Source organism: Mesoplodon densirostris, chromosome 6 (genome assembly GCF_025265405.1).
Source record: "Mesoplodon densirostris isolate mMesDen1 chromosome 6, mMesDen1 primary haplotype, whole genome shotgun sequence".
Lineage (NCBI taxonomy): Eukaryota > Metazoa > Chordata > Mammalia > Artiodactyla > Ziphiidae > Mesoplodon > Mesoplodon densirostris.
Window position 1 is genome coordinate 13,975,699 of NC_082666.1, and position 19,020 is coordinate 13,994,718.

The following is a 19,020-nucleotide window of genomic DNA, read 5'->3' on the forward strand; positions in this document are numbered from 1 at the left end:
CAGGGCTGTTAACAGTATTCTGGTGACCCAGCGCAAGTTGTGTTACTGTCCCCATGCTTTGGTTTTCCCAGCTATTAAGTGAGAGTGCTAGAGGAGGTGACTGTTAAGGTTCTCCTTTAAGAATACCATGGTTTGGGGAATTGGTTTTCCTTCTTTAGTGTTTGTTTTCTTACTAACCTCCCTGTTTTTCTCTTGAAGGGTCAGATGACTTGTCTGCAAAACTATGGGATGTGAGCACAGGGCAGTGTGTTTATGGCATCCAGACCCACACTTGTGCAGCGGTGAAGTTTGATGAGCAGAAGCTTGTGACAGGCTCCTTTGACAACACTGTGGCCTGCTGGGAATGGAGTTCCGGAGCCAGGACCCAGCACTTCCGGGGGCACACGGGGGCGGGTGGGTTGCCTTTCTTGAAGGGTTTCAACAGCTACTCTACCCTCATTCCTTAAAGCCAGGAGCCAAGAATGTGATCCCTTTATTGTTTTTGTTTTTTAATTTAACCTGTCTTTCCCCCAATTTCTTTCTCAGTCACTACAGTTAATCCCTTTATTCAAGTTATTCTTTTTTGGAATTTTCCCCCTAATTTTGCTTTTCCTTGGCCCATTTTTTAACTCTTATGTCCTTCATACCCTTATGCTAGGAGAGGCAGTTCTTCTTTTCCCCTATTTCATCTATATCCTATTGAACAGTCAGCCCCCTCTGTTTTGATCGGATTCCATACCTCCAAATTGAGTAAGTGCTACACTTGTAAATTCAGTCTACTTTATTTGTAGAATTAGGACTGGAAATCATTTGGAGTGACTATACAGATTACATCAAATTGGAGCTTGGTTGACAATAATTTTACAGCAGCCTTAGTTTGTAAAAAACTGGTCATTTGAGCATAGCCTTCAGATCTGAGCTTCTCCCTCTGCTTCACTGTATTTTGGAGCTCTGTGCAGAAATCATGTTGATGTAGTTCCCAGCCTCTTGTGCAGCTGCTCCCTTCTTCCTTTCTGCCCTTTACCCACTGCATTAGCCCCTGAGAATCATAGTCTATGCTCTTGAGACACTTATGAGCAGCCTTCCTGGACTCCCTAAACGGGTTGAGTTTCTCTGCTGTAGGTTTCCCAATACGTGTGTAACACTTATCATATCAATTCAAGTAAGTATGATAACCTTGTTTCCCCACCAACCTGTAAGCTCCAGAAGGACAGGGATCCTGCCTGTCTTATTCACACTTAGGTCCTGAATTCCTTGCACCATACCTAGTACTCAGTAATTCTTTAATGTAAACCTAGCTGTTCTATGGCAAAAAGCCAAGTCCCCCCCATTTTATGCATCATCCTGTACATTTTTCTTCAGTCTTCTCTGCTACCACTTGTTTGTTGTAGAAATTAATATTTTGAAGATATATGATTTAACATGGAACTTATATATCGAACTGAGTGTAATGTTCCACAGTGTCCAGGGTTGTACATTGACTTCCAGGTGATTTTATACCTGGCCAGCTTTGAGAGCCCTGTTATAAAAAATTTCCTCTTTGCTGTTCCCTGGACATTGCTGTGGCTTTACCTAACTCCGTGCCTTTGCTGTTCCCTCTACCTGCAGTATTCTCTTTCTTTTCTTGATAAATTCTACTCATCCTTCAGGGCCCATCTCCAATATCGCCTCTTCCCTGAAGTCCTCCCTGATACCCCTGGGCAGAGTTAGTCATTCTCCTTGGTGTTTCCCTAGCAAGAGGTAAACATTTATTTTTTATTTTTTGGACTTCCTCTTCCACCCCTCACTTAGTCTGAGTTCCTTAAAGAAAAGAGCAGTGTCTTCATCTTTGGGTCCCCAGTGTTCCTTTAGAGCTTGGCAGGCATTTAAAAACAAATATTTGAGTACTTGCTATACTCAGGCACTGTTTTAGGTGCTGGGGATAGAGCTCTAAAGAAAATCAGACAGTTTGAGAGAATGGCTCAGTCTGACCTTTAAGATCTTTGTTTTGTTTTTCTCATTACACTGGCTCTTCTTCAGTATGGGTATTGTTTTGCAGCTTATACTCTTGACATTTTATCTTACTGCAGTAAATAGTACAAATCTGATTAGGTCCACCTATGTTCTGTTTTTCCTGCATAGGCTAGATAAGTTACGTGTAGTATCAGGCAGGCAGTCCTGAGAAGAAATGCCATTATCTCCTACACTGATGTACCTCTCACTCTGAACCTAGTACAAGTATAAGAGATTGTACTATTCCAGGAACTTTTCATCCTTAGAATTATAAGCTATGGTAATAACAAGAATTTTGAAATAGATATATTTTTTAGCATAAAATTGCTAGTTGAGAAAGCATCATTCCTACAGTAGTTCTGGTTGAGAAATTATACAGTTGGGCAGCTAGGGAGAATAAATGTAATTGAACTCTACTATGAAAGACCCACAGGCAAAGGCGTATTTTAACTTTGTGTGTGTTGTATATACTAGTGTTTAGCGTCGACTACAATGATGAACTGGACATCTTGGTGAGTGGCTCTGCAGACTTCACTGTGAAAGTATGGGCTTTATCTGCTGGGACGTGCCTGAACACACTCACCGGGCACACAGAATGGGTCACCAAGGTAGGAAGACTTACAGAAGAAATGTTGACATCAGTCTTGCTGAGGGTGGGGGAGCTGGGGGTGGGATGGGGGATGGTAGATGCTGCCTCGTAAGTGGTAGATGAGTCAAAAGATGGGATAGATACAACCACAAAGCATGATGGTGTATCACAGTGACCAGCATGTAAAAGACACTCGGTAAATAGTTTCATGAATGAGTGACTTATGGACATGGAAAGATGCCCACAATATATTAGGTGGGTAGAGGGAGCAAATAAGACAGGTTACATACAAAAAACTATGTAGAGTGTGATGACAGTTTCTAAATGTGTTTTTGCGCTAAAATGTTGAAGATGATTATTTCTTGTGGAATTGAGTACTTTTTTCCCTTGAGGATAAGCATATTTTTAAATCAGAAAAGTAATTTTCATTTTAAAAAAGAAAATGCTTGCAAGAAGTGGAAGAAAAATGTACAGGCTCTTTAAAAGAACATTGTGCTGGTTTCTAGCCACTTTTATTCAACATATAATTGGAAGTCCTAGACAGAGCAGAAAAGGAAAAAAAGGGATCCATGTTGGAAAGGAAGAGGTAAAACTGTCAGTATTTGCAGATGCATGATATTTTGATGACTCCACCAGAAAACTGTTAGAACTTGTAAACTACATGTAAAGTTGCAAGATGTAAAATCTATACACAAAAATCTGTTGCCTTTCTGTACACTAATAATGAACTATCAGAAGGAGAAAGAAAGAAAACAGTCCCATTTACAATTGCATCAAAAAGAATAAAATACCTAGGAATAAGTGTAACCAGTACATAACAGAAAGACCTGTATATTGAAAACTGCCAGGCCTTAATGAAGGGAATTGAAGTAGACACAAATAAATAGAAAGGTAGTTCGTGCTCATGGATTGGAACAATCGGTATTGTTAAATTGTCCATACTACCCAAAGCAATCTGCAGATTCAGTGCAATCCCTATCAGAATTCAAATGGCATTTTTCAAGGAAATAAGACAAATAATCCTAAAATTTGTATGGAACCACAAAAAAAACTCAAAAAGCCAAAGCAATCTTGAAAAAGCACAAAGCTGAAGGCATCATGCTTTTAAACTATATGACAAAGATATAGTAGTTAAAACTATGGTATTGGCGGAACAGACACATAGATCAGTGGAACAGAATTGATAGCCCAGAAATAAGCCCATGTATATATGGTCAATTCATTTATGACAAAGGAGCCAAGAATATACAATGGGGAAAGGGCAGTGTCTTCAATAAATGGTGTTGGGAAAACTGAACAGCCACATACAAAAGAATGAAACTCAACCACTGTCTTACACCATACATAAAAATTAACTCAAAATCGAGTAAAGATTTGAACTTCTTAACACCTGAAATCATAAAACTTAAGACTAGAAGAAGACATAGTAAGCGTCTTGACATAGGTTTTGGCAATGATTTTTTGAATCTGACACCAGAAGCAACAAAAGCAAAAATAAATAAGTGGGACTACACCATACTAAAAAGCTTCTGCACAGCAAAAGAAACTTAACAAAATTAAGAGGTAACCTACTGAATGGGAGAAAATATTTTCAAATTATATATCAGATCGGGGCTAATATCCAAAATAGATAAATAACTCATACAACTCAATAGCAAAAAACCAAACAATCTGATTAAAAAATGGGCAGCAGATCTGAACATTTTTCCAAAGAAGACATATAGATGATAAATGAAAACAACAACTAACAAGTAAATGAAAAGATGTTCAACATAATTAATCATCAGGGAAATGCAGATCAAAACCACAATGAGGGACTTCCGTGGTGGTCCAGTGGTTAAGACTCTGCACTCCCAATGCAGGGGGTCCAGGTTCGATCCCTGGTCAGGGAACTAGATCCTGCATGCTGCAACTATAAAAAAGATCCCGCATGCTGCAACAAAGATCCCACACGTGGCAATGAAGATCCCACATGCCACAACTAAGACCCAGCACAGCCAACTAACTAAATAAATATTAGGGGGGAAAAAACCCACAATGAGTTATCACGTCATGCTAGTTAGAATGACTGTTATCAAAAAGACAAGAAATAACAGGTGTTCGTGATATTGTGGAGAAAAGGGAACCTTTGTTCACTTTTAGGGGAATGTAAATTGGTGCAGCCACTATGGAAAACAGTTTGGAAGTTCCTCAAAGGATGAAAAATAGAACTTCCACGTGATCCAGGAATTCCACTTCTGGGTATTTATCCAAAGAAATTGAAAACACTAACTCAGAAAGATACATGCACCCCCATGTTCATTGCAGCATTATTTATAATAGCCAAGATATGGAAACAACCAGAGTGTCCATAGATGGATGAAGGGGTATATGTATTGAAATATTATTTAGCCGTAAAAAAAAGAATGAAATCTTGCCATATGTGGCAAATGGATGGACCTCAAGGGCATTATGCTAAGTGAAGTAAGACAAAAAAGAGGCAAATACCATACGATCTCTCTTATATGTGGACTCTACAGGGGGAAAAAAAGCCAAGCTCATAGATACAGAGAACAGACTGGTGGTTGCCAGAGGCAGGGGGTGGGATGTGGGGAGTGGGAGAAATGGGTGGACAGTGTTTTTTGGTTTTTTAGTTTAAATGAATTGCAAAGAAAGGGAAGGAGGAAGGAGGAGAAAATAATGCCCGCAAGAAGTGAAACAAAAATGTACAGGATCTTGAGAAGAATGTTGTCATGTCTTCTAGTTTTCAAAAAAACGATTGCTGTGAGGATCAAAAGCCATGTAAAAACTGGAAATGCCATGCAGAAACACTTTTCTTGAGCTTATCATGCTATTCTGTGAGGGGCTAAGGATGCAGGAGTGAGCAGAACAGACCCAGGCTTGATGCGAATGTTAGTCTAGTAGGAGGAATAGTTATTAGTAATTTCACAAGTTCACAAATTGTGTTAAGTGCTATGGAGGAAAAGTGCAGGGTCTAATTCATTTTGATTCAGTGAAATCTTTTAAAGAAGGGGCCAAATGTGAAGAATAAATGGGAGGTAACTGTGTAGATAGAGTGTTTCAGAGGGTACCGTATGTGCACAGGCCCTGGGGTGGGAAAGAGCCTAGAACATTTGATAAGCTGATTGCCCTGGAAGGCCAGCGGAGCTGTGCTGTAGTTGGGGGGGGGGGGATGTGTGGGAGAGGGGACATCACGTACGCTTTACTAGAGCTCATTAAGGATTCTGGATTATTGTAAGTATAGTAGAAAGCAATTGATGAGTTCTGAGCAAGAGCCTGGTGTGATTCATGTTTTAAGAAGATAACTGCTGGGCTTCCCTCATGGCGCAGTGGTTGAGAATCAGCCTGCCAATGCAGGGGACACAGGTTCGAGCCCTGGTCTGGGAAGATCCCACATGCCGCAGAGCAACTAGGCCCATGAGCCACAACTACTGAGCCCGCGCGTCTGGAGCCTGTGCTCAGCAAGAGGCCGCGATAGGGAGAGGCCCGCGCACCACGATGAAGAGTGGCCCCCGCTTGCCGCAACTAGAGAAAGCCCTCGCACAGAAATGAAGACCCAACACAGCCAAAAATAAATAAATTAATTGATTAATTAAAAAGCAAGTTTAAAAAAAAATAACTGCTGAGTGAAAAATGGGTTACAGTGGGGCACAAGTGGATGCAGGGTGGCCAGTTAGGTTTTTGCAGCAGTCTAAGCAAAAGAGACCCACGGCTTGGACTTGGGTGGCAATAAAGAAAGAGAAGGGCATACACGAAGGATGTGTCTTTAAGGTAAAGCCAACTGAACGTACTCATGGGGAACAAAGAAGAAGAAAGAATCCGATGACTAGTGGGTTTTAGACTGGGTGGGTGATTGTGTGAGAAGACCAGTAATACCACCAAACTGTACACTTAAAAATGGTTAAGATTCTACATTTTATGTTATGTGTATTTTACCACAATAAAAACATTGGGAAAAAAATTCTGTACTGGGTGCATTCAATTTTAAATAGAAAAGTTATATAATTTGGTGTTATGTTAAAAACAGTGAACTTGGGGCCAGGACACTGACTGAGATGTCTTAGATAAGTTACTCTTCCCTTCGGGGCCTGAGTTTCATCATCTGCTAAATGTTCCTGTGAGTACTAAATGAGATGATGAGACAGAACCCAGCAAGGTGCCTGGCAGTCAGTAGCAGGTCTGTCAGTTTCATTTGAATCTGCAACCCAGGCTTATGAATGAGTGAGCCTGGCCTCCCCTCTCACTTTATGCTGATTTATTCCTAAAATAACCAGAAGCTAGTGTTTACAGATTATCCCACATGCTAATGGAATGTTAGCTTCTCTTACATTATTATTTTCATTATTTTATTTCATTTTCACTACAATTATTTGAGATAATAGGTGCCCCATCCCCTATTTTAAAGATGAGGAAACTGAGAAATGAAGAGGTTAGATGGTCCTGCCCAAGGTTGCAGAGTCAACATATGACTGGTCCCAGTCAACATTCTGGTCCCAAGTCGAGTGCTTTTCCCTTTATGATGCACATGCTTATGAAAACAGGTTCTTTGTATCTACTATGTGAATGGACTTTTTTCTTTCCTATCCCTCACATTTTTTATGAAGTCACGTTTTATAATTTTTAAAGTCCTAATGTTTGCTTCCAAACTAAAGCTAAGAGTAAATGCTGCCAACATTAGACACTTGTAGGTCTTGCTAATAATCTAAAGAAACAGGTAATAGTAAAACTCCTAGCAAAGGTTAACTTGTGTTACAGTTAAGAGAGTTATAGATTACTCATATACCATATCATTTTGAGCTCTTTTTCATATTTTAATTAAAAGGGATAGGAACAGTACTAAAAGGATCTTTCTGTAACATGGATATTTATTATTTCTAGGTGGTCTTGCAAAAGTGCAAAGTCAAGTCTCTCTTGCACAGCCCTGGAGACTACATCCTCTTAAGTGCAGACAAATATGAGATCAAGGTGAGGTTTTTTTTCCTCCATTGCTTTGCCTTATGAAAGAGTGTGGCACAGGGGGAATATTTCAAGGGAGGAAGGAATGTCTTTAAGCCCTCTTAAACCCACTGGAAAGAGAATTGTTCATTTTCTTGTGTTCTAGGCAGTTTCTGACTCTGATTTGTAAATGAAGGGGGAAAAAAATCCACAGAAATTTATCTTTGATGCGTTCTTACCTTTTCTTAAGACATATATCTCCTTTTCTCCTCAGTTCTTAGATCCAAAGTATGAAAACATAAACATCTACTTGTATAATAATAACAGCAATTTGCAAACAAGTTGACAGAACACTCTTACATGTATGTTTATTGCATCTTTTAAACTGTTCCATATGTAGGCACTGACCATCGTCACTGCAGGAACTGAGGTTCAAAGAGGTTAAATGTTTTACCCAGGATTACACCACACATATGTGCCAAATCCGAATCTGAACCCATGCTTCAGCTGTAAAACCCATGGTCTCTCCAGTTTACTTCACTTTGTATTGGACGTCAGCAAACACAAGCCACATTGCTTAAGGACAAGCTTTTCTATGGTGATGTGATCTCTCACCTTTCCTAATTTTCTCTTATCTGTAGATTTGGCCAATTGGGAGAGAAATTAACTGTAAGTGCTTAAAGACATTGTCTGTCTCTGAGGATAGAAGTATCTGCCTGCAGCCAAGACTTCATTTTGATGGCAAATACATTGTCTGTAGTTCGGCACTGGGTCTCTACCAGTGGGACTTTGCCAGTTATGATATTCTCAGGTAATATTCCCTTGGGCCTTTACCTTTAACAGTCTGTTGCAGTTTAATAATAAAGGCAAGACTAAATATTTCCATAAACCAGTTAGTAACTTGCTTTGGGGAAATGTTTACTCCATCAGTTGTGTGCTGAAAATCTCACACATAAAAATGTTTTAAAGGCAGTAATTAAATTAGAAAGAGTTATATGTTAGAATGTAGAGGGTCTAGATTCTAAGTCGTCTTCTTACTCTGAGTTACTTCCACTTTAAGAATTTCTGAATTCCCCTTCCAGCTTCTCTGGAAAATGAAGAGTTTGGATGAAAAGATCTTTCAGATCTCCTCTAGTTCTAAGTTTTTTGTTTGTTTGTTTTTTTGTTTTTGTGGTACGTGGGCCTCTCACTGTTGTGGCCTCTCCCGTTGTGGAGCATAGGCTCCAGACGCGCAGGCTCAGTGGCCACGGCTCACGGGCCCAGCCGCTCCGCGGCATGTGGGATCTTCCCGGACCGGGGCACGAACCTGTGTCCCCTGCATCGGCAGGCAGACTCTCAACCACTGCGCCACCAGGGAAGCCCTAGTTCTAATATTTTACATTCTACTTCCTGGTCAGTTGAAATTCTGTGTTGAGGGATTGAGTGGCTTTCTGCTGACTAGCAGAAAGACAGAGAAACTTGGAGAAAGTTACAACCTGCAGAGTTTCTCTCCAAAGAAAGAAATAGAGGTCTATAGACAAATAATTTTGTGATTCACTGTATATCATAGACCCCTCTTGGAGACTGGCGATATCTGTTAGCATATTGGAGGCTGATGGAAGCCAGTGACATATGGTGATTAAGAGAACCTACTTTGTTGATAAATAAACCTTGGTTTAAGACCTAGTTCTCTTTCTTATGAGCTGTGTGATTTTATGTAACTTTCTTAACCTTTCTGTGTCTGAATTGTCTCACCTGTAAAGTAAAGGTTAAACGAAATGCCTGTAATGAGGACCTAGCAGAGGACCTGACAGATTTTTATTACTAATACGTGTGAGAAGTCCTACATAAAGAAACCTGTTCTAATTTGTTTAACCTACTGTACCTCACATGTATTGTGCACAGAGCCCTTGTTTTGAGGAGCACATGTTAACAGCTCACAGAATTAGTGTTCCATAGCATGCTTCAGGAAGTGCTGGCCTGGGGACAGAAACTGAACATTTTCTTCATTGTTTTTATGCATGACTGTTTGAGGTCAACTTGTATGGGATCTGATCCTACTAGCCAGCAGGACTTTGGTGGGCCCAGTCTCTCTGGTCGTAAAGTTACAACCTCATTTATGTCTTCCTGGAGTTAGACCTACGTTTCTAACCAGTTAGATTTGCAAGCTGTCAGAATAATTTCTAGAAATGATTGATAATTACATTTTGACAAAAAAGACTGGAACAGATGCCAGAAAACATTAGTCCAACCTCTTCATTTTATAGATGGGGAAACTGAAGCTGAGAGAGGATAAGGGCCTTGCCCAGTATCCCACAGCTCACCCTAGTCCAGCATCCATCCATCCATCCATCCGTGGTTGGATCATCGGGCAGGCATATGCTTAAGGAACCAGCAAGCCAGAGAGAAGGAACTTTTGAAAGAACTTGAGTCTTTGCAAAGTAAGAAATTGAAGTACATTTGGCCATGGGTTCTGCACCCACAGATTCAACCAACTGAGGATCGAAAATATTTTTTAAAAAATGTCCAGAAAGTTCCAAAAAGCAAAACTTGAATTTGCCGTGCACCAGCAACTATTTACATAGCATTTGCATTGTATTAGATGTAAGTAATCTAGAGATGGTTTGAAGTATACGGGAGGACGTGTGTAGGTTATATGCAGATACTGCACCATTTTATACAAAGGACTTGAGCGTCCATGCATTTTGTTATCCAAGGGGGTCCTGGAACCAGTTCCCCGCAGATATGACCTTAGTCACCGTGGGAAGATCAGATCTTTGATAGTTTAATATTGTTTTTGTTTTGAATTAAAATTTGGGAGAGAGGGGTGAAGAGGCGAGGTAGAATAGAGGTATTATAATCTGATTAATGCTTAGAGTTTGAGAGTCTCTAAAGGTTTAATTTGATCCTATATTCTCGTGTGTGCTTCTTACTCAGAATGGCATATAGAGTCCAGAGTCCCAGATGAAAGTTCTGTTAATTTTTTTTTTTTTTAAACAGACTGTTGGGATTTATTTATTTTTTTAATTTATTTTTATTTTATTTTATTTTTTTTTTTGCGGTATGTGGGCCTCACGCTGTCGTGGCCTCTCCCGTTGCAGAGCACAGGCTCTGGACGCACAGGCTAAATGGCCATGGCTCACGGGCCTAGCCGCTCCACGGCATGTGGGATCCTCCCAGACCGGGGCACGAACCCGTGTCCCCTGCATTGGCAGGCGGACTCTCAACCGCTGCGCCACCAGGGAAGCCCAGTTCTGTTAATTTTTGATGTTTCGATATACTAGCTGTAACCAATAAACAGGCAAGATTGTTTGCTGCTAGCAAGTACTAAGTTCAGATTTTTTTTTTTTTGAGGAGGGGCTATTTTATCTCTTGCTTTTCCCCCTCAAACATGAACATAACAGCCTCTTTTTGAAATCTTGTACAAATCCTGTGACCTCAGTTGCCAGGACCAGGTTGCATTCTGTAAGCTTTGATGCTAATTGAAAAGAAAGCACAAGTAGTAGCATGTTGCTCCATAAAGCTAAGTTATGGTGCAATCCCTTGAGCTAGTTTATCTCAGTACAGCAGGTGGGGTTTTGTAGGTTTAAGGGCCCAGAGTGCACAGCAGGGATGTGTTTACAGTTCTAAAGTAATCAAAGTAGAAGGTGCTGTGAGCCTGTCAGGACCTGTGTTCTGTCCTGCAGCACATTTGTGCTGGGGTCTTTGGAGTCAGCTCAACTTCCTCAGGCTTAAGTCCTGTCCCCTAGCCACTCTGTTTTCCAAGTTTCTGGTCATTTTCTGCTTGTGTTGATGATGTGGGACTTACTAGACTTTCCTGCTGCTTTCCCCAGTTTCCTTTGGCTCTCTCTTGTAGGAATTTGTATTTTCCCATGCTTACTGCACCACTTCTCTAGTCATTAGCAGACACTTATTTATTTAACCCATGTGTTAGGCACTGTGATGCACACTGGGAACCAGCAGAGATACTTTTACCAAACTTGTGGAAATGACTGACCAGGGAAGGCTGACATTCAACAGCTGACTACATGCAGGTGTTTTCATGGTTGGGGTAAGAGCAACATGGCTCGGGGTACTTTTGAGACCCTGCCTAGTTTGAGGAGTAAAGGAAAGCTTCTTTGAGGAGGAGATTGGGGCCGAGCTCTAAAGGATGAGTAGACGCATTTCACTAAGCGCCAGGGGCGAGGGTGCAGCGAGGAGCATTGTAGACGCGAGGGCAGAGTCTGCTGAAAGGCCCTGGGACGCCAGAGCCCGGTGCCTTTGAGTGACTGAAAGAAGGCCAGAGTGGCAGACGTGTGCGCAGGAGAGAGCTATTGAAGGGTTTAAAAGTTTAAAATACGATAGGATTAGATTTTAGTGTGAGGTTAACTGATTGGAAGGGGCCAAGGGCAGACGTGGGGGCACCCATTGCAAACTCTTGGTAGCAGTGCAGGCAAAGGTGATGTCCTGGGTCAGAGTTGGGGCAGTTCAGGTAGTAGTGAATAAATTAAGGGAAAGTTTAGGAGGTAAAATCAGTAGATCTGGGTGATTGGATTTGTGGGTTGATATTTGCGTGATTGCCATGTTTCCTAGCTTGAGCAGCTGGGTGAATGAGCAAGCAAGGAAATGAAGAAGAGAAACAGGTTAAGAAGGTTGTTTTGGACTGGTTGAGTGTGAGGAACAGGTCTTATTCTTCACTGCTAAATCCCCTCCCTTCCTGATACCAGACTAAAATCTGCTCCTTTGTAACGGTCTTTCCCTTTGACCTTCATTCTCTCTGCTAGAGCGCCTAATGCCTGGCCTCTCACGCATCCTTCACTGTTGAAAGGTGATGATCGTGTATAGCTTCCCTGTCCCTGCCACTTTGCTTTCTCCCCGCCTCAAGCTCATATTCTTCAGCTGTTCCTTGCTTGTCCTAGTTACCAGGCCCTGTCCCTTCTGATTGACCTCTTGGACATACACTAGTTGGTAGTGTCCTTGTTAAGATGTAGGATAAACTGGAGTCTCACCTAGGCTCAAATATATTGTCACAGCAGAATTTGTATATCCCTTGTCTTATAGCTCTTTTCCTAGTGCCTCCAAAGAGGATATCAACTTTTCACCTTACTAAATGTGCAGATGAGAGAGACGAAGGGTTTCGTTTTGTTTTGTTTTTTTTCATTTGTGTTCCTGTCTGGCAAGGTCCCTCCCACTCTCTGCCTTTGTCGTCGATGTTTTAGGAACTGCCAACCTGAAAAGGTTAAGGCTGTTCTTCCAACTCTCACAGTTTTCTCTAACTTATTATCAATCTATTAGTAAATGTTTCTGAATTATTGGGGGGAACTTTATATTTTCAGCCTCTGCTGTTCTTAGAGAGGAACCTGTGTTTGCTACGTGCCGAATAGAGAAGCACTGAGTCTGAGTCACTTGGTTTTTAGTCTTTGTTCTGGGCTTGGGGAGGTTCCCCTAGGCCAGTACCATCGGCCCTCCATATCCGTGTGCTCTGCATCCATGGATGTTGAGGGCCAGCTGTACTACACCATTTTATGTAAGGGACTGGAGCATCCTCAGATTTGGGTATCTGAGGGCGTCCAGGAACCAATCCCTTTGGATAACAAGGGATGACTGTATAGTAGTTTTTACCTAGTGGTAAGAGTTGAGTGTTACTCTCTCGTTCTGACTGGTAACTAACTAGTTGTGAATCCTTAGCCAAATTATTTACCCTGGCTGTACTTCAGTTTTCACATCTTAGAAGTGAGTATTAAACGAGATAATCTGTAAGATCCTTTACAGCTTAGATGGGCATTTTGTGTTTTTATAAATATTCATCTCCTTATATGCCTATGTTATATTACCTTATCGTTATGAAGGGCTCTTCTCTCCGGCCTTTTTTCTAAAGGAGGGTGAGCTTTTTGTCCTCATATTTTCCTTTTTATAAAAATGTTTCATTTAATTCTAAATTTGCTGCTTGAATTTTGCATTGGTTTTAAATGTCTCCAGAAAAAATTACAGTAGCATAAACAGAAGCACAGTTGCCTTCTGGTTCATGTTTATTAACTCTCATCCTTGTAGGGTCATCAAGACTCCTGAGATAGCGAACTTGGCCTTGCTTGGCTTTGGAGATATCTTTGCCCTGCTGTTTGACAACCACTACCTGTATATCATGGACTTGCGGACAGAGAGCCTGATTAGCCGCTGGCCTCTCCCAGAGTATAGGAAATCCAAGAGAGGCTCCAGCTTCCTGGCAGGCGAAGCGTCCTGGCTGAATGGACTGGATGGGCACAATGACACGGGCTTGGTCTTTGCCACCAGCATGCCCGACCACAGTATTCACCTGGTGTTGTGGAAGGAGCACGGCTGATGCCGCGAGCTGCGCCGCTGACTGACGTCGGGCGCCGGGGCTGCGGGTTTTGAGTGCAACCTCTGTGGCAGCCGACTGCATGAACCAAAGTTCTCACCTAATGGTATCATCACGCAGTGCACAATCATTTATCTCTGTTTGCCAGGGGGCCAGGGCTCGGGGTGGGGGAGGGCTCATTTTGTTGACATACGCCGCAGCATGCTGATGGGGTGCACCACTGACTTCATTCGTACTTAGTTATGTGGGTCAGTATAAGAGGCTGCATTTGGGGTTCATCTTCCTTGAATATTGGTTTTAAGTAAAGATATTTAAATGGCTCATTAATCTGCTAATTGGTTGCCTATAAAAACACATTCAGTCTATTATCAAAGCTTTTTACCATTGCCTTTTTCTCTTCTGAAGTTGAAGCAAAGGTGCTATGATGTTGTTACAGCAACTTTTCTTACATGGGGCTTAGCTTTTATAACAACCCGTGTTATAAAGACCGCCAGATTCTTTGACATTCATACTGTCCACCAAGTACCAGTTCTAAAGAAAAGTTGTCTTCCAGTGCAAATCCAGCTCTATAAATTGATGGTTTGTAACACATTCTAAACCCTAGTTCTTGACAGAGTGAAGGTGGGCCATGTCTGAGATGTGAGGAAGTTATGTAGTTTTTGTTTCTAGGTGGAGCAAGCTGGTCCTTGGTCCCCCACAGCCTAGGTGACTGCACAGAGGTGACGTGGTACAGTAGAAAGAACACTGAGCTGGCAGACTGAAGACTGGCTCTGTTACCTAGGAACCCTGCACCCCAGGCATATACTTCTCTGGTCCCCATTTTCCCTGTCTGTATAGCTAGTTGTTAGGCTGTCACTTGGTTTCTAAGATTCCTTCTGGTCCTGTGTCTGCTGAGGTGTGCAAAAGTTGATATTTCAGTTTTGTCTGATTGTTGATTCATTGCTTCTTTAGGTTTGGAGATAATATATAAATGAAATTACTGATAGAAGGTTGTCACCTATAAGGAAATCCAAACGTACAAAAAAGAATGGATAAGAGGGAATGTAGAAAATGTTACATGTTCCACTTTAAAAATGTAAATGATTGGTAGAAGAAATGCTGAGAGCAGCTGTGGTCCTCTAGAGAGGCAGTGTGCCATATTAGAAAGAAAGGTCCCTGACCCTGACTTTCGTCCTCCTTTGCCTCTAACTTGATGTGTAGCCTCAGGCAGGTTAACTTTCTGTTGGAAATGAAGGAATTGCCCTAGATTAAGGTTCGCAAAGCCACACGCCCAGGGGAGCCACGGAGATAAACATAAGTGAGTGCAGCATGCTGCGTAGGATGGGGCTGCACCAGGGGAAGCTTATCTGGCAGGGCAGTTATGGAGCCCTAAGTGTTAGGCAGAAACAAGTCTAGTGTTCGGCAGGTCTTCTGATATTTTAGAAGGAGGTCAACTCCAGAATTGTATTTGTAATCCCCTAATTTTAAAAATGCTGACAGCGACTCGAAGATCATTCAAGATGTAGTGGGCTAAACAAAGCATGTCTGCGGGCTGCCAGTTTGTATTCTCCACCCTCTCATTCCTGTAAATTAGATAATGCTGTGATTCGTCAGTGGAACTGTTTTAACATAACTGTCACAAGCATTAGGGAGAAAGTCGAGGGAGCAAGTAGAAGGAAGAATTCAGCTCTTCCCCGTTGTGTTACAGAGGAGTGAGGGGGGCATTTCATTCACAGACCAACAGGAAACTAGTTTGAAGATGAACTTAACGGGAACCTGAGTGAGAGCCTTTGCCTGGGAATATGAGGTATTCATTCTTCTTCTTAACTCTGATATAAAGCAAATCTGTTTTTCAGGTAGGAAAAGGGTTGCTGGCAGAGCTGAGAATGATTCAAAGTACAGTGGGGACACAGCTCTCCCAGAATCCTGTCAGCCGAGAGCCTGACAGTGGACCTCTGAATGCTGCAAAGTTAGTGTTTCAGAGAATTTTGATGGTTGGTTTCAAGGACGGGTTTAGTTAATACCCATGTTGAGGCTCTGAGGGAATTACGTAAAAGAACAATTATCTTTCTCCGTCCCCCAAATCCATTTCACATTGAGTTCTGTGTGTGAGCTCTGCTCGGTCCTTCAAGAAGTGGAACCAGATTAGAAGCTGGAATCTATTTTGCAGGAACCTCAGGAGGCTTTGGGCCATGATAAGGGTAAAGCAACTTAACTCCTTTTCATCCAGCCAGAACAAAAAAACTGAGATTACTGATCTAATGACCATCCCTATTCCCACCTCACCATCAGATATATCTAATAGCTTCAAAGACCAAGCAATTATAACTATAGTCATTTGTGGGAAAAAGTTTTTGAAAATGACAAACCTGAAACCTGTATGGCATGTCCCATTTCAGTTTTCAGAGGTGAATACCAAAGTTATCATCAAGGTAGTACAGCTGATTTTGACAGCAGTGCTTAGAGTCCTAACTTTGATCCTCCTCACAGAGGTCTTTGTTTCACCTGAGCATTTTATTTAATTGCTTTATGGATGCTAGCTTTATTCATAGTATTGTCAGCTTTTATACAAATGGAAAACTTAACTTATCCTTTAAAAAGAAATAAAGTAAGGTGGGGAGTCAGTGAGAGCAGTGGGTAGGGGATAACTCAGTCTCCTTCATGGAGTTAGGGGCCTCTCTTCCCTATATACTGACTTCTGCTTCCTTAGCTCAGAGGCAAGGGATTTGCCTTTGCCTCTTCTTTTGTGAATATTCTCATTTCTGAAAAATTCTTAATCATCAGCAAATAGACTATATCTTTCTTTATGAGTGTTGGATTTCTTGAGTGGCCCTGGTGTGGTAGAAGGGGGGCTTCTTTCCTCTCCGGTTTGTGTAGGGAACCATAAGAACTCCAGGCTCCAGGGGAGGACGGGGTCCAGGAGAGCTGAGTGAGTGTGGTTTTAGTAGACTTTGTTCCCATTCCAAAGGAACTAGTTTCCTCCAGCCAGCCCCATTATTTGAAGTAATAAGTGTTGTCAAACCTGACCTCTTAGACCTGTCAGAGAAGTAGGAAGAAAGACTTCCTCCAGGACAGGGGCTAGACTTTGAAGACGTTCCACAGGAAGTACATGTGTTTGAATAGCTTTTAAATGGAAGATGGGGAATATTGCTATTTTAAGCTGTGTACTTCATTTTTCATAGTTTAAAATTAATCTGTGCTGGCCACTAAAAATGCTCAGTAAAATGTGAATGAGGGTTATGTAATCATCCTAATATTTGCTCTCAGGAGAATGATTACTGCTCTGCATTTGTAAATCTTAGGGAGAAAAGAAATACTTCTGGAAACAGTATTACGTTAGACATGAAGAATTTGTTTCTGTTAGGTGAGGCGATTCAACCAAACAGAAGTAGCTAAGGAGAGTAGAGCCTGGCTTTGCACGTTGCTTTGGCCAAACCCAGCCGACTCCTTGAAGCCGTGACTGTTGCCCTGGCTTCTCGGGAGCCTAGAGGTGAATCTTCCCATCGTCCCTCTTCTAGTTCCCAGTGCCTCCTCCTTGTCTGGGCCTCTACTGGGCCTTGGTGTCTGAACCACTTGCCATCCTCTGTAGGGAAGTGTGTAGTCAGATTGCTGCCCTAGGATGCAGCCTGGGCCAGGGCACACTGTGACTTTTGCCTTTAGGGCCATAGAGTTGTCAGTATAGGGGAGAGACACCTTAGGTCTGTCCCCTTGACACAGCCTTCCTACCTGGTTATGCTGGTGCTTGCCAAGATACTTAAGACAACCAAGACACTCGAGAATTCTGCAGTCCCCAGATAGGATGTCTGATGGAGAGAACAGGTTAGCATTCTTGACAGAAATGCCTACCAGCCATCTTTGGCAGTGTCCTGATCCGTAGCTCCCTGTACTTACTCTAGGAAAGTGAATTTCTTTCAGGATAATTCCTCACATGGATTACTGGATAGTCTTTGTATCACTCCCTTCAGCCTAATCAGGCTGAATGATCAAGCTCAGTGCAAAAAGGTGTTTTGCTGTCAAGTTGTTTCAGTGCGTTTCCAGTCTCCCCCAGAATGGTATAGTTGCTTAAAGCTAGTACTACAGTCTTGACCAGTGTAAACATACTTAATTATTGCAGCTTAAAGAATCCAGCTACTTCTACTCTTCATGAATATGCTCAAATAAAAATGTGTTTTTCTGGGCTTCCCTGGTGGCGCATTGGTTGAGAGTCTGCCTGCCGATGCAGGGGACACGGGTTCAGGCCCCAGTCCGGGAGGATCCCACATGCCGCGGAGTGGCTGGGCCCGTGAGCCATGGCTGCTGAGCCTGCGGGTCTGGGGCCTGTGCTCCGCAGCGGGAGAGACCACAACAGTGAGAGGCCCACGTACCGCAAAAAAAAAAAAAAAGTTTTTCTATATTTAAACCTGGCAAATTATGAATTCAGATGATAAAAGCTCACAATTGTTTGGTGTCCATATACTCACATTGTGAACATATTTCACTCATTTAGACTTAGTACTCTTGATAAGAATGCTCAGGTTGAAAAAGACTGGCCTCACCAATCCAACATCTGTGGCAACATGGAACTTATGTTTCACTTATTTGATGTATGTTGTGATCTAGGGGGAATGAAATGAAGTTTATATTTGAACTGTCTGTGGGGTGGGTGGGTGGGGGAGAAGGGATTGCTTAAGCAAATAGTGGAGTGATTGTGGAACAAGATGTCTCTATAAGACGAGAAGTTATTTTCATGCATCATAGAAGCATTCTTCTACCTGTGAGTGATTGTGCTAACTGTAAATCATTTATATCTATACATTAAAGCAGGTTCCCTTGATTAGGCAACATTTGGTTAGCCAAGCCCAAGTTATTGTTTGTACTTGAAAGAAATAAAGCTGCATTTCCTTAAAAATTACATTCTGTAGTTAAGACTATTTTCTTGCTTTTTTCCCCCAACTAATTCCAAGGAAACTTTTCAAAAGCGAGTGTTTTAGAATGCATCTTTAGAAATGAAACTGCCCCTCGAGTGATCTAAAGTGACTCTGTTCTTCTACTGTTTCTGCATGTTCTAGAATGTAAGTCTAACAATGTAACAATTTCTGAATGAGATCCAAGAGGGAAAACAATAAATTTACAAGTAAAATGCAGGGAAGGAATTTGGTGACCTTCACGAATAGATGCAGATGGAGGGCAAGTACGTTTATGCAGGGCCGAGACCTTGGGATCAGCTTCCTCTCTTTTGCCCTCCTCTGTTGAGCACGTCCCCAGGTTGGTT

At 41.9% G+C, this 19,020-nt stretch overlaps 1 protein-coding gene across 1 annotated transcript in view; it reads left to right on the plus strand.

The window, feature by feature from the left end:
- Positions 1 to 18,660, plus strand: part of FBXW2 (F-box and WD repeat domain containing 2) — a 32,060-nt gene extending 13,400 nt beyond the window's left edge. The window contains exons 4-8 of the mRNA XM_060100605.1: positions 199 to 393; positions 2,446 to 2,579; positions 7,439 to 7,525; positions 8,137 to 8,306; positions 13,505 to 18,660. Of these exons, the coding sequence (XP_059956588.1) occupies positions 199 to 393; positions 2,446 to 2,579; positions 7,439 to 7,525; positions 8,137 to 8,306; positions 13,505 to 13,793 (875 nt within the window). The 3' untranslated portion in view covers positions 13,794 to 18,660. The remainder of the gene's footprint in view (positions 1 to 198; positions 394 to 2,445; positions 2,580 to 7,438; positions 7,526 to 8,136; positions 8,307 to 13,504) is intronic.
- The last annotated feature ends 360 nt before the right edge of the window (positions 18,661 to 19,020 follow it).